Below are 12,163 nucleotides of genomic sequence, written 5' to 3'. Positions count from 1 at the left end.
CCTTCTGTTTCACCCTCCCAAGCCACTGGGATTATAGGTGAGTGCCACCATGTCTGGCCAAGACAGATATTTCTAAGATATATATACTTCATTTCCAAATTTATTCCCTCTCTGCCTCCCTTTTCCCAGCTGTTCATTCTCTCTACCCACTACCCCCCAAGTGGGGAATGAGCCCAGGGACCCTTAATTACTGAACTATATAACCAGTTCTATTTTTATTTTGAGACAGGGTCTCACTAAACTTCTAAGCCTGACCTCAAACTTGTGATCTTCCTGCCTCAGTTTCCTGAGTAGCTGGGATGGGCCATCACACCCAGCTGCAAATATTCCTAACATAAAAATATAGCCTATCACTTTGATCACTATTGAAAAGGACAACAACAAAAAATTCAGAAAGAAGGGTTCTAGTTCTAAGTCAGATATATGAACCAGGACAAGTTACTTAACCACTGTTCCTTTGTATTTAGTAAAATACTTTTAACCTCTAAAATTTCATTTCCATCTGGGTGTGTGGCACATGCCTGTAATATCAGCTATTCAGAAGGCTGAGGCTGGAGGTTTTCAAGTTTGAGGCCCTGTCTCAAAATAAAAGAATAAAAAGGGCTAGGGATATAGTTCAGTGGTAGAATACCCCTGTGTTGAATCCCTAGTACTGGAGGAAAAAAAAAATGTTTTCATAATTCCTGGACTCCCAGCTGTTCTGGGTCTGTATGACATTAGAAAGACTAAACAAATACTGGTTTTATACCACATTAGGAAGACTGAACAAATACTCTTTTTTTTTTTTTTTTTTGTCTTTTTTTGGGGGGAGGAGGTGTTCCTTTAGATTTTCCAACTTCCTTTTGGGTATTATTGGTTTTTGTTTATGTTCAACAGTTATGATAAGAAATCCTTTAAGTTGAGACAAATTATTTTCAGACTATAGAAAACCATAGAGGAATATTAAAGGTTTTAAAAATTAACTGGTACAAGATACAAGACAGACAAGCAGATAAATAAGATTTACCTTATTAGGTATTAGTTATACTGATTTACCTTATTAGGTATTAATTATACTGATTTTTCATTAAGTAGCATTAGTCAATAAAAATAAGCTTTTTCAGATTGTTTATTTGTGAAATGGGAATGGAGAATGCTACCTTCTACCTTAAGTTATCAAAATGAAAAATAATGGAAGTATAGTGATTAGTGTAAGGCCTGTCATAGTTTCTATTATTACTACTCAGTATTATTTATCCTTATTCTATTGTTAACGTCAGGCAAGTACCATTTTTTGCTATCTGTATACAGAAAATATGTACTAAAGTTTAAATAGGTTTTTTATGAGCTGAAAAGGAACTACATTCACACTAAGTTGCATTAAAAATATCCATATTTAAATTATGAACTTCTTTATTTTAAAAGAATCATACAGCAATAAAAAGAAAAAGGAGTACTAAATGCAAGTAATCTAGGAATTCCAAAGGAAAGTTTGCTTACCTTGTCATTGAAGATCCGGAGACTATCTAAGGTATGTAGATTTTGCTCAAGAAGTGCAGTGCCTGCTGAATACAAGTTGACCTCATCCAGCTGGAGCACTGCCACAGCGACCCAAAAGAGGGCTTTATGCAAAGGAGAGTCCTGGCAAAGGAGACAAGTTTCCGGATAGTAAGTTGAATCATGAAATTCATGCTTCCTTAGCATAAAACAAAGTATACTATCTTGCCGAATTACCCAAGTTTTCTTTTTTTGGGGGGAGATAAATATAGTTAAGTTCTTTGTCTTTTCTACATGTATAACTAAAGACCCAGTTATCTGGGCTGAGACTGTAGCAAATTCTTTGATTTCTCTCTGTTCTGGATTCCCAAATTCAGTCTTTTAGGGTAGTCTCTCATTTTGTCATTTCTTTCATATTGCTGATGATGCTATCCTATCCCCTGCCAACCTTTATTCAAAACGTGGATGCTTTCTGCCTTCAGTTTCTCCCTGTTCCAACTTACTGGGCACTCTATCACCAAAAAGATCTAAGTCCTGCTCTTGTCATATTTTTTGTCTAACAAATGGTATATCTCCAAACTTCTTCCTGAAGAATACTGAATGATGTATAAATTTTATCCAATCTTCTCAATTTTCCCTCTCATCATTCTCTTGCAAAATTTCTACATAACAACTAGAATGGTCTGTCCACCATCCCACCACTGTCCCAGCATTCTTGTACAATCCCTATTGCTATAATTTTGCTGCTCAAGGCTTGCTTTCTTTTCTCTCTACCTGTACTAAATCCTATCTAACTTTAAACTCTTGGCACTCTTACTAGTATAGTAATCTCTTGCTGCTCTGAGTTAAAAACATATTATTGGTAATTCTTATTTAGCACTGTGGTACATAGGAAAATACACAGAATTTAAGTCAGACAGCCTTGGATTAGAATCATGGTTCCAACCTTTTACTAGATATTGACTTTAAATTTCTTAGGCCTCGAGTTTCCTTTTTTATTTATATGAATAAGAATGAGAGAAACATTTTGTATCATTTAAGATTAAAACATTTGTAAAACATCTAGAACTACGAGGGACATATTAGAATTTTATTTCTCTGTAATCACTTCTTAGACAGGTACGCCTTTGAATTCAACTCAAAGAATTATATGACTATAGAGTTGGAAGGTAATAACATGCCATTTTCTAGTCTAGTTTACTCATTTTATCTGAGTATCTGATGCTCAGATATGTAAATCACCTGCCAGAGGTCACAAAGCTGAGATGAGCTCAGACCATCCTAAAATTGCGACCATATCATTTTATTATTTTAAATATTACCCTCATAAAACACCCAAACTCTCTCTCTCTTTTAAATCATAGTGCTGGGAACTGAACCCAGGGCCTTACAAATGCTAGGCAAGTGCTCTATCACTGAGGTATACTGCCAGTCTAGTACCAAACTCTTTTGATGACCAGATATATTTCTCTTATTATATTTTCTATAGTAATGATCATTAACATACTAAGTATTTTATTTACTTTATTATCCATTCACTCCACGACCCTTTAAACCCACCTCAGAATACAAGCTCCATGAGGGCAGGCAATTTTTATTGGCTTTGATTGGCACTATGTATATCTCTAGCCTCTATGACAGAACCTGGCACATAAATACTCAATAATTATTAGATGACAAGAATTAAGAATCTACACCTATCTTTCCTTTAGCATTGATGAGATATAAAATTACAAGTACTTGAGAATACATTTTCCATTCTTTTCCTTTAATTTAACAACTTTAAACAACTAAACTTTGCAACAAGAAGTTCCACATTAACTATAGCTTTTTCTTTATGACCATTCCTTAATCCATCTTAATTACTGAACTCGTTACAAGAAAAGATCATATAACACTGACACCCAAAATGAAGAAACTCATGTGCTACACAATAATTACCTTATTAAGAAGTGGCTGTAATTTGGTTAGTGCTATTACTGTAGCTTCTATCAGAACTTGACTGTTGTAAGTATCTGGTCCTTTTAAGCAACTCTCAAGTGCCTTTTAGGAAAACAAAATTCTTTATTTTACTTTGATTGAAATAAACTCCTAAACTGAATCTCAGAATCAGTTCAGAAACATTTACTTACTCAACAAGTATGAGAATTATTTCTAATACAATGGTGATCTTAGTAGCTAGTTTAATACACTTTAGGTTTTTTATTTTTTTTTAAACTATTTCTATATTTATATTCTAATAAGACAGGCAATATTATAGTAATTACAAGTTAAACAATTTTTATAAGGCTAATGTCTTACCAAATAGTTAAACACTTTATAAATCTTATAAAATATTAAGGGTTTGTGCTTAAGAAAAGAGGCAAGTTACTTATTGTCTCTTAAAGACAGCTTCTTTAAAAGAGACTTGTTTACTTCCAAGAATTACAATAAAGAAAATAAAATTCATCTTTTAAATGTTTAGTAAGCAACATAATTAATTTGTATTAAATTTAAATTTAAAAATAATAGAAGATATGCTTTATATTTGGAAACCACAAATATTTGGAAGGGAAGGGGAAGTACCTTGCTAAGAATACGGATAATCTGCTTTATCTGCCCATGAGAGACTCTTTTGCTAATACAGCCAAAGACCACAAGAGCTCTTGGTTGCAGGGATGGATTATATTGAAATGCAAATCTGCAATTAAAAGATCCAAAGAGTTTATGAAAACCTTTGTGTTCCCCCCCAAACACACTAAATAACAAAATTTTGATTATGTAGTAATATCTATCTTTTCGACAACTCACATACTTTTACAATTTATATTTAATTTGGGACACACCTTTGAGCTAGTTCTGTCCATTGATCCAGCCATTTGCAAGCTGGAATATCTCTCATACATGCCTAAAAAAGAAAAAAAAAAAGATGCACACATATGTATATGCAAATACTTTTAGAAGCATTTTTATAATTTTCATCATGTCATTAAATAAATGACATTAATGTAACCAATAAGTTCCATGGAGGTTTTTTTTAATTCAAGCATTAAGTGCAAAACAGCAAAATATATCAGTATTTCTTCTGTACGGTATTAGATTTTTTAAAATGATTTTAACTTAGTTTCTTATCATTTTGCCTTAAATACCTCCATGATCTCCAATAAAGCTTCTGTGACTGTTTCCAAGGAAGTCAAAGCAAAAGTCTCCCTCTCATAGGAGCCCGGAGAGAACGACCTGTCTCGGTAACTGGAACGGAAGGCAATGACAGCAGCTGACTTAACTTTACTAATGCCAAACAGCAAGTAAAATTTGGGTAATGAGAACTCTGTTAGACTGAGTCTCAAAACTTGCTTGGTCTCTTCTGTAAAAGAAAAAAGGAACAAGTAAAAACTTAGAAGGTATATATATATATTTTTTTTTTTTTTTTTCTGTATTGGGGGGATTAAACCCAGAGGTGCTTGAACACTGAGCAACATCCCCAGTCTTTTAATTTTTTATTTTGAGACAGGTTGTTGTTAAGTTGCTTAGGCCCTCAGTAAGTTGCTGAGAATGGCCTTGAACTTGCAATCTTCCTGCCTCAACCTCCCAAGTTGCTAGGATTATAGTCACGCATCACTGTGCCCAGCTGAAATGAAGACATTATTTTTTAAATTGTGAAGGTCCATGTTTCATTTTTAATTAAGAAAGTTTGAATATTATTTAAAAATTATACAACCAGGCTCCCTAAATAAAACCTCTAGATACATTATATTAATGCTCATTGATTTGGTGCCATTTAATCACTAATTAGTAATAGCAATGCAACACTCTCTATTTACATTGAATATTTAACTGTGGGATAACTACAAGAGTCTACATAACAAATTTGCCCAGAAAAATCTTTATTGTAACTTGATAAAGAATGGAATTATTATTTTTTATTTTGATGAAATTTCAAGTAATTACTGCAGGGAAAAATTAGCACCTTGGTGTTAAGACAGTGTCATAAATAATACGAAATCTATACCAACTAGGTGAAGTAAAGTGAAGAAAAGAACTGACTGGACACAAATTACCTTCCCAGAACTTACCACTAAAATGAAGCTGTGAACAAGTACACAGCGAGTGAATGATATTAATAACCAATCCATGTGTGGAGGCTCTAAGGGACAACGGACCTGTGGCTACTAAGAAAGTAACAACGTGGAAGAGGTAAGGGAGATGAGCTGCCACATCAAGGGAATTGTTGAAGGACAGCATCAGCATATATCGGGCTAAAATAGCAATATCATCCCACATAAGATGTTGTTCTAAAGTAGGAGTTGGAGATAAGCATGTCTTGTCAATTATTTTGCACATCCTTCCAATAACCTGTAAAAAAACAGAATTTTTAAAAATATGGGACTAAAATTTGCATTAAAAATTTCAGTTTAACTTTAACAAAAGTCCTCCTGAAAGTAAAAACAGATATACTATGTCACAGTCCAGAGGGCAAAGGAAAAGTGATTACCTTGCTAGAAACCAATTTCACATTTCCAGAAGCTAAAGCTACAGCAGTATCTGCCATAACTTCAGCTTTTATTGATCCCAAGCCACCTGTTGCACTGGTCTTGATGAAACTGTCTAGTACAACATCGAGCAAATCTGTAATCTAGGAAGAGGGGAAAATAAACTTGTTTTTCAACCACACTATGAATTTTTAATTTAAAAATATTCAAAGAGCAACCAAAGCAACATAAAAACTATTTTATCCAAGGCCTCCAAAATACTAGAAATTTAGAGACCTGTCAGTGAATATAATTATCCAGGAAAGGATAAGGATATTCACTTGATTCCTTCAGAGATTAAAAGATTGATATTCAAAATTTAATAATGTATACATTACTAGTTTCATTCACTTGTAAAGTATCCCTGTGCTCTTCCTTGACAGTAATATGTAACCAATATTATTATTTTATTATTGTTATTATTAGTGGCCCTGGGGAGACAAGCTATCAAACACTAAGTTACATTCCCAGGAAAATTAATTATTTTAGAATACAGGAAATGATACCAAGTACTTCTAGTGCTACAAAATTATTTAAAGGATTCACAGCAATGTTCAAGCAAGTGCACTGTCTCCTAAATGATTACTTTGAAGAAATAAGATGCATAATTCTTGTCAGATAAAAAGTTACATTATATCCTTTAATAGTAGCATTCTTACACTAAAACTACAAATGAAATTGATGTCCCAAATAACATCATTAAGAAATACTGATGTTGATAATGCATAGGGATGAGAATATATTTTAAAGCATGTGATGTCTATTTTTTACAGTTAAACTCAAACAATTATGTTCTGGAAAAAGAGTACTAAACTAACTAGTGTTTCTCTGGTTCTGAAACAAGGATTAGATATTAACAATTTCAAACAAGAGGAAGAGTTGGGTGAGTGTCTACACGCTTTTGAAGGAGGGAATTATGTTTTCTACAGCTATACCTAGTGACCAGCACAGAGCTTTACACAAAATAGGCACCAGAAAAATATACACACAAAGGAGATACTAGATAAATATCTGAGTAAACTCAATACCTGCCCAAGGCTCCCCCATATTTTTGCTTGAATGGATGGATACATCTGTTTCTCATTTATGGTCATAGTTATTAGTTTATCAAGAATAGCAGTAACTCTTTGTCGTTTGGCATCATCATTATGCTTACAAAATCGGACTAGATTTGACAGCCATGGGGTCATATATTCCAAACAAAGGTGTTTCAATTCAATACCTGGAAAAACATATACTATTAGCATAGATGGTCAATGAAAATTACAACAATTATTTAAATAAGAAGGAATGGGAGGGGAGAGGTAAGAATTAAAGATCATTGCCTAGAATCAGGACTGGAGAAAGGAAACTTGGCAAGTCATTATCTAGATAGAGACTATCTGGGATTTGAAACCAGAGGCACTTACCACTGAACTAATATCCCCAGCCCTTTTTTATTTTTATTTTTTTTTGAAATTTTGAGACAAGATCTCACTAGTTACCGGAATAAAAGGCATGTGCCTTTTTATTGCCACACCTGGTGTCAAATATATTTTTGAGGATAAGAAGTGAAGAATGAGAAAAAAAACCTTGAATTTAATTTTAAAAGCCGGTAAGCCAATTTTTGAAAAAATATCTTTTTTTTCCCTTTTAAACATTTTTTAAGCTAGATGACAAATTATAAATTTTATTCTTACTGGAAAAGGAACATGTAGAAAATTATAGAAAGTTTGGTGGAAGGAGGGCTAGGGTTGTGGCTCAGTGGTAGAACACTTGCCTAGCACGTGTGAGGCACTGGGTTCAATCCTCAGCACCACACAAAAATAAATGTCCACTGACAACTAAAAAATATTTTAATAAAAAGTTTGGTGGAAAGAGAAGAGCAATACAAAAATAAAACTAGAGTTAATACATTAGCACATGACCTCATCTCTCCTCATTGTTTCAAATATTCAGAGATAATGTTTATTTCGGTGTACACATATATAACCTCCCAAAAAAGCGAGGATCATGCTCTACATACAGTGTACCCTACATACTTTCTCATTATACATTTTACTGAGATTTACTCATAATTAAAAATTCTCCAAAAGCATTTTTAAACTTGTTTTGGAAAAAAAAATTACTTTAATATAAACAAAAAATTTCTCTGTACACTTAAAGAGTCTCAAAGACAATTTTATAAATTGTGATAAAATATATAGAGCATAAAATTTAACATGTTAACCATTTTTAAGTGTATTGTTCAGTGGCATTAAGTATACTCACATGGCTTTGTGACTACTACCACTATCTATCTCTAGAATGTTCTCATGTTTCTAGAATGTTCTCATCTCTTCAAGGTAAAACTCTGTACCAAAAACTGTGTGTGTGTGTGTGTGTGTGTGTGTGTGTGACTGGATATTAAACCCAGGGCTTCATGAATGCTAGTCAACCACTATACCACTGAGTTATAATCTTAGTCTTTTTATTTTGAGACAGGGTCTTGCTAAATTGCCCAAGCTTATTTCAAACTTGTGATCCTCCCAAGAATCTAGGATTATAGGAATGTGTTACCATGCAGACATCAACAATTTTAATAGCTTCATATTAATTATCCTAATACAAGGAGATACAACAAAGTAATCAGTTCCCTGTAGTTTGACTTTGTCATTTTTTTCCTACTGTAAATAATATCATGAAGTTCAAAAATAGTCAAAATAAATCTATGGCAATAGAAGTCATAACAATGTTTACTTTTGGTGAAGAGACAGTATTGAATAAGAAAGGATCCTTCTGGATGTTGCAAATGTTGCGGATCTAGAAGCTACTTCCATGATGTACTGACTTGTAAAAAATTCATCAAGCTGTCCACTTAAGATCTGGGCACTTTACTCATGACAAAGTATATCTTAGTTGAAAAATCTAAATATAAAATAATCTATGACAAACAACATTAATTCTTCAGGAAAATTACAAAAAGTAGAATTATGAGACCAAAAAGCGTGAATATTCTTAAGTGTCTTGATAATCACTTCCAAACTTTCTAGAAAAACTGCCACTGTTTAAAATTCTATACCATCAATACTGAATTTAAAAAGTTTCTAATCTGATAGCTAAATATATTATCTCATTATTCTTTCAATTGGCACTTTTAACTTTTATTAATAAACACAAACATTCTGTTTTAGCATGATATACATGTTACTGTTGATTCATGTTTCTTATTTGTAAGATCTCTTCATGATCTTGATAATAAGAATAATAAGGGCTGGAGTTGTGGATCAGTGTTAGAATACTCGCCTAGCATGTGCAAGCCACTGGGTTCGATTCTCAGCACCACATAAAAAAATGAATAAAATTTTTAAAAATAGTAATAATAATAATATTAATCTTTTCTAGCAATGCCCCCCACCACAGGTTTAGATTTATCATCACTTAAAAAAAAAGTTTTGAGGGCTGGAGTTGTGGTTCAGTGGTAGAGTGCTTGCCTAGCATGTATGAGGCACTGGGTTTGATCCTCAGCACCACACATTAATAAATTAATTAAATAAAGGTTCATCAACAACTAATAAAAAATTTAAAAAGTTTTGAAGATTTATGAAGTCAAATCTGTTCATTATTTTTTCTACCATCTTGTTTCATATGTCCCTTACTTGTCTAAAAATTAATTCAATATTTCTTTCTTTCTTGTTGTTAATGGCTCTAGTTTTTACATTCATCCCTTAAATGCAGCTATAACTTATTTAGACATCTTGCGGTATGGATGAAGACCCAACTTAATTCATTTCTCAATCTCATTTCTTAAATGATCTAATCTTCCCCTTCTAGTTTGTGATGCTTCTTTATTAATTTCTCTTAAGCTGATCTGACTGGTGATTCTTAAACACTCATGTTTTAATTATTATACCACTGTAATATGTTCAAATGTCTATAATATCAAGTCTATTTTCTTTCCTCCCAATGTTTTCTTAGCTACTCTTGTGCTTCCCCCCACTCCATGGTACTGGAAATTGGACCCAGAGGTACTCTACTACTGAGCTATGTGCCCAGCCCTTTTTAAAAAAATGTTTCATTTTGACAGCAGATCTTGCTAAGTTGTCCAGGCTGGCATCAACCTTGTGATCCTTCTGTCTCAGCCTCCTGAGTAGTACTCTTATACCTTCAAGTAGAATTTAAAATCATTTTCAGTTTAATCTCCATTCTCACTCCTCAAACTCCATGGTTATTTTGGTGGGACTGCATTAAATTTGTAATCATCTAGGAAGAACTGTACATGCAGGAATACAATATGCCTGTGCATTCACTCAAATATTTTCTTATGTTAATATTGATCAATAAAGCTTCATACTTTTCCTGTTTAGTTAGTCTTACACATTTTCTTATCAGGGTTTTTTCTACATTTTCTCACTTGAAAAAACATATATAGTGATCTAGTCTTGTAAAAGTTTTCAATTACCTAATAAAGAAAAGTCAAGAAATGTGTTTAAAAACAGGAAAAAGAAAGTTGTATTATGAGGAAAAGAGAAAGGGAAGAAGTTTGGCGTGAACATATATGCTTCTAATTCTAGTAACTTCGGAAGGAAGCTGAGGAAGGAGGATTGAAAGTTCACAGCCAGTCTCAGCAATTTAGTGAGGCCTAAGTAACTCAGTGAGACCTCATTTCAAAATAAAAAATTAAAAGGGTTGAGGATGTGTCTCAGTGGTTAAGTGCCACTGGGTTAAATCCCACCTAAATAAATAAAGGAAGGAAGGAAGAAAATGTCAGGAACTAAGCTGGGAAAGGTCAATATTTATGGGGTATGAAGATGCCATAAATATATTTAATATCCAAAAGGAATGGATATTAAATAATTCATGACACTTATTAAAGCCACACCAGGCCTGACTCTGGACCTGTGTCATGTGTCACTGCATTTTCCATGAACCATACATGTCCATAAAATCATATTTTTTCCTAAAATCAAGGAGACACATGGATATTTCACTCATGTGGAATTATCTACTAAGAAGAAAAATGCCAACTCTCATTAAATTGAAACAATGGAGAAAATACTTTTAAGTGGTCCAGAGATATGTAAGACCAAAAATCTTGCCACCTCACTTGCATTGCCAGAATTTTGATGGATTCCCTCCCTCCACCCCCTGCCTGCCTTTTTGTTTGTTTCTTTTCTTTTTTGTGCTACTGGGGATTTAACCCAGGGCACTCTACCACTGCACCACATCCCCAGTCCTTTCTATTTTTAAAATTTTGATTCAGGGTCTCACTAAATTGCCCATGTTGGCCTTGAACTTGGGATCCTTCTGCCTTAGCCTCCCAAATCACTGGGATTATCAGCATGAGCCACTATACCGGGCTTGGTGTATTTCTTAATGTGTCCTACCAGGAATTTTCTGCAGAGTTCTTTTAGTTACAGGGTACCACAGATAAAAAATTAGAAAAGGTTAAAAAAGTAAAAATATAGTAAGTGAAAGAATTCACCAGTAAATTCTGAAACAAAAGGGGTTTCTTTGAATTTTTAAATAATTATTGTTAGTATTGAAGAAAATTATCATCACTTACTAGATTTGCTAAATCCAGAAATACATTCTTCCAAAAATTCTAACGTGAGGTGTGGCTCATTGGCTGCCAATGTCTTACTAATAGAGACAATAAAGAGGGTGTTGTTGGCAGGGATACATAAGCCTGATGTCTCTAGTAACTGTCCTTCAATTTTTAAATTAAAGGTACAAGTTAAGGCACACAGAAGATTATAGGCAGCTGACCTAGAAGAAAGCACAAATGAAGTTGTTTTAAAACTTATTTTTCCTTATAATTCCACAAATTTTTCATAACATACAACTTCTGATACTATTACAAAGCATGATCAACTATTTTTAAATTTTATGATCAAACAAAGATATTATGATAAACCCAAATATCCCTTGATCAGTTAGGGTTTTTTTAAAAAAAAGAGATTCCTGACATAACCAGAAGAACACTGTGAGGTTTCTAAGATGGCAGGTATATGCTTTCTTAGAAGACATTTTACTGGGACATAAAATACAAGAGGTTTATGGTCCTAAAGACAATCAATGGGAAAGAAGTCAGAAGAAACATTATGTTTTTATGAAGCCACAAATTGTGGTTTTCTCTCTGCTAGATCCAGTTAAAACAGGGATCATAAGAGAAATGAGGTGAACCTCATCAAATGAGAATGTTAAAATCTTTAGTCAGT

The 12,163-nt window shown here is 33.3% G+C and overlaps 1 protein-coding gene across 7 annotated transcripts in view; it reads right to left on the bottom strand.

Annotated features, from left to right (window-relative positions):
- The window catches only part of NF1 (neurofibromin 1), a 257,173-nt gene that overhangs the window by 31,426 nt on the left and 213,584 nt on the right, over positions 1–12,163 (bottom strand). For all 7 annotated transcript variants that reach the window (XM_079130415.1, XM_079130414.1, XM_079130411.1 and 4 more), the window contains 9 exons: positions 11,509–11,711; positions 7,013–7,206; positions 5,948–6,088; positions 5,529–5,808; positions 4,605–4,819; positions 4,302–4,363; positions 4,042–4,156; positions 3,418–3,519; positions 1,480–1,620 (listed from right to left, as the gene is read on the bottom strand). In XM_079130415.1, coding sequence (XP_078986541.1) covers positions 1,480–1,620; positions 3,418–3,519; positions 4,042–4,156; positions 4,302–4,363; positions 4,605–4,819; positions 5,529–5,808; positions 5,948–6,088; positions 7,013–7,206; positions 11,509–11,711 — 1,453 coding nt within the window. The remainder of the gene's footprint in view (positions 1–1,479; positions 1,621–3,417; positions 3,520–4,041; positions 4,157–4,301; positions 4,364–4,604; positions 4,820–5,528; positions 5,809–5,947; positions 6,089–7,012; positions 7,207–11,508; positions 11,712–12,163) is intronic.

The sequence above is a fragment of the Sciurus vulgaris genome, assembly GCF_902686455.1.
Source record: "Sciurus vulgaris genome assembly, chromosome: 3".
In the NCBI taxonomy this organism is placed as follows: Eukaryota; Metazoa; Chordata; class Mammalia; order Rodentia; family Sciuridae; genus Sciurus; species Sciurus vulgaris.
Note: the sequence above shows the minus strand (reverse complement) of the source record. Positions and strands in the feature narration are given on the sequence as shown.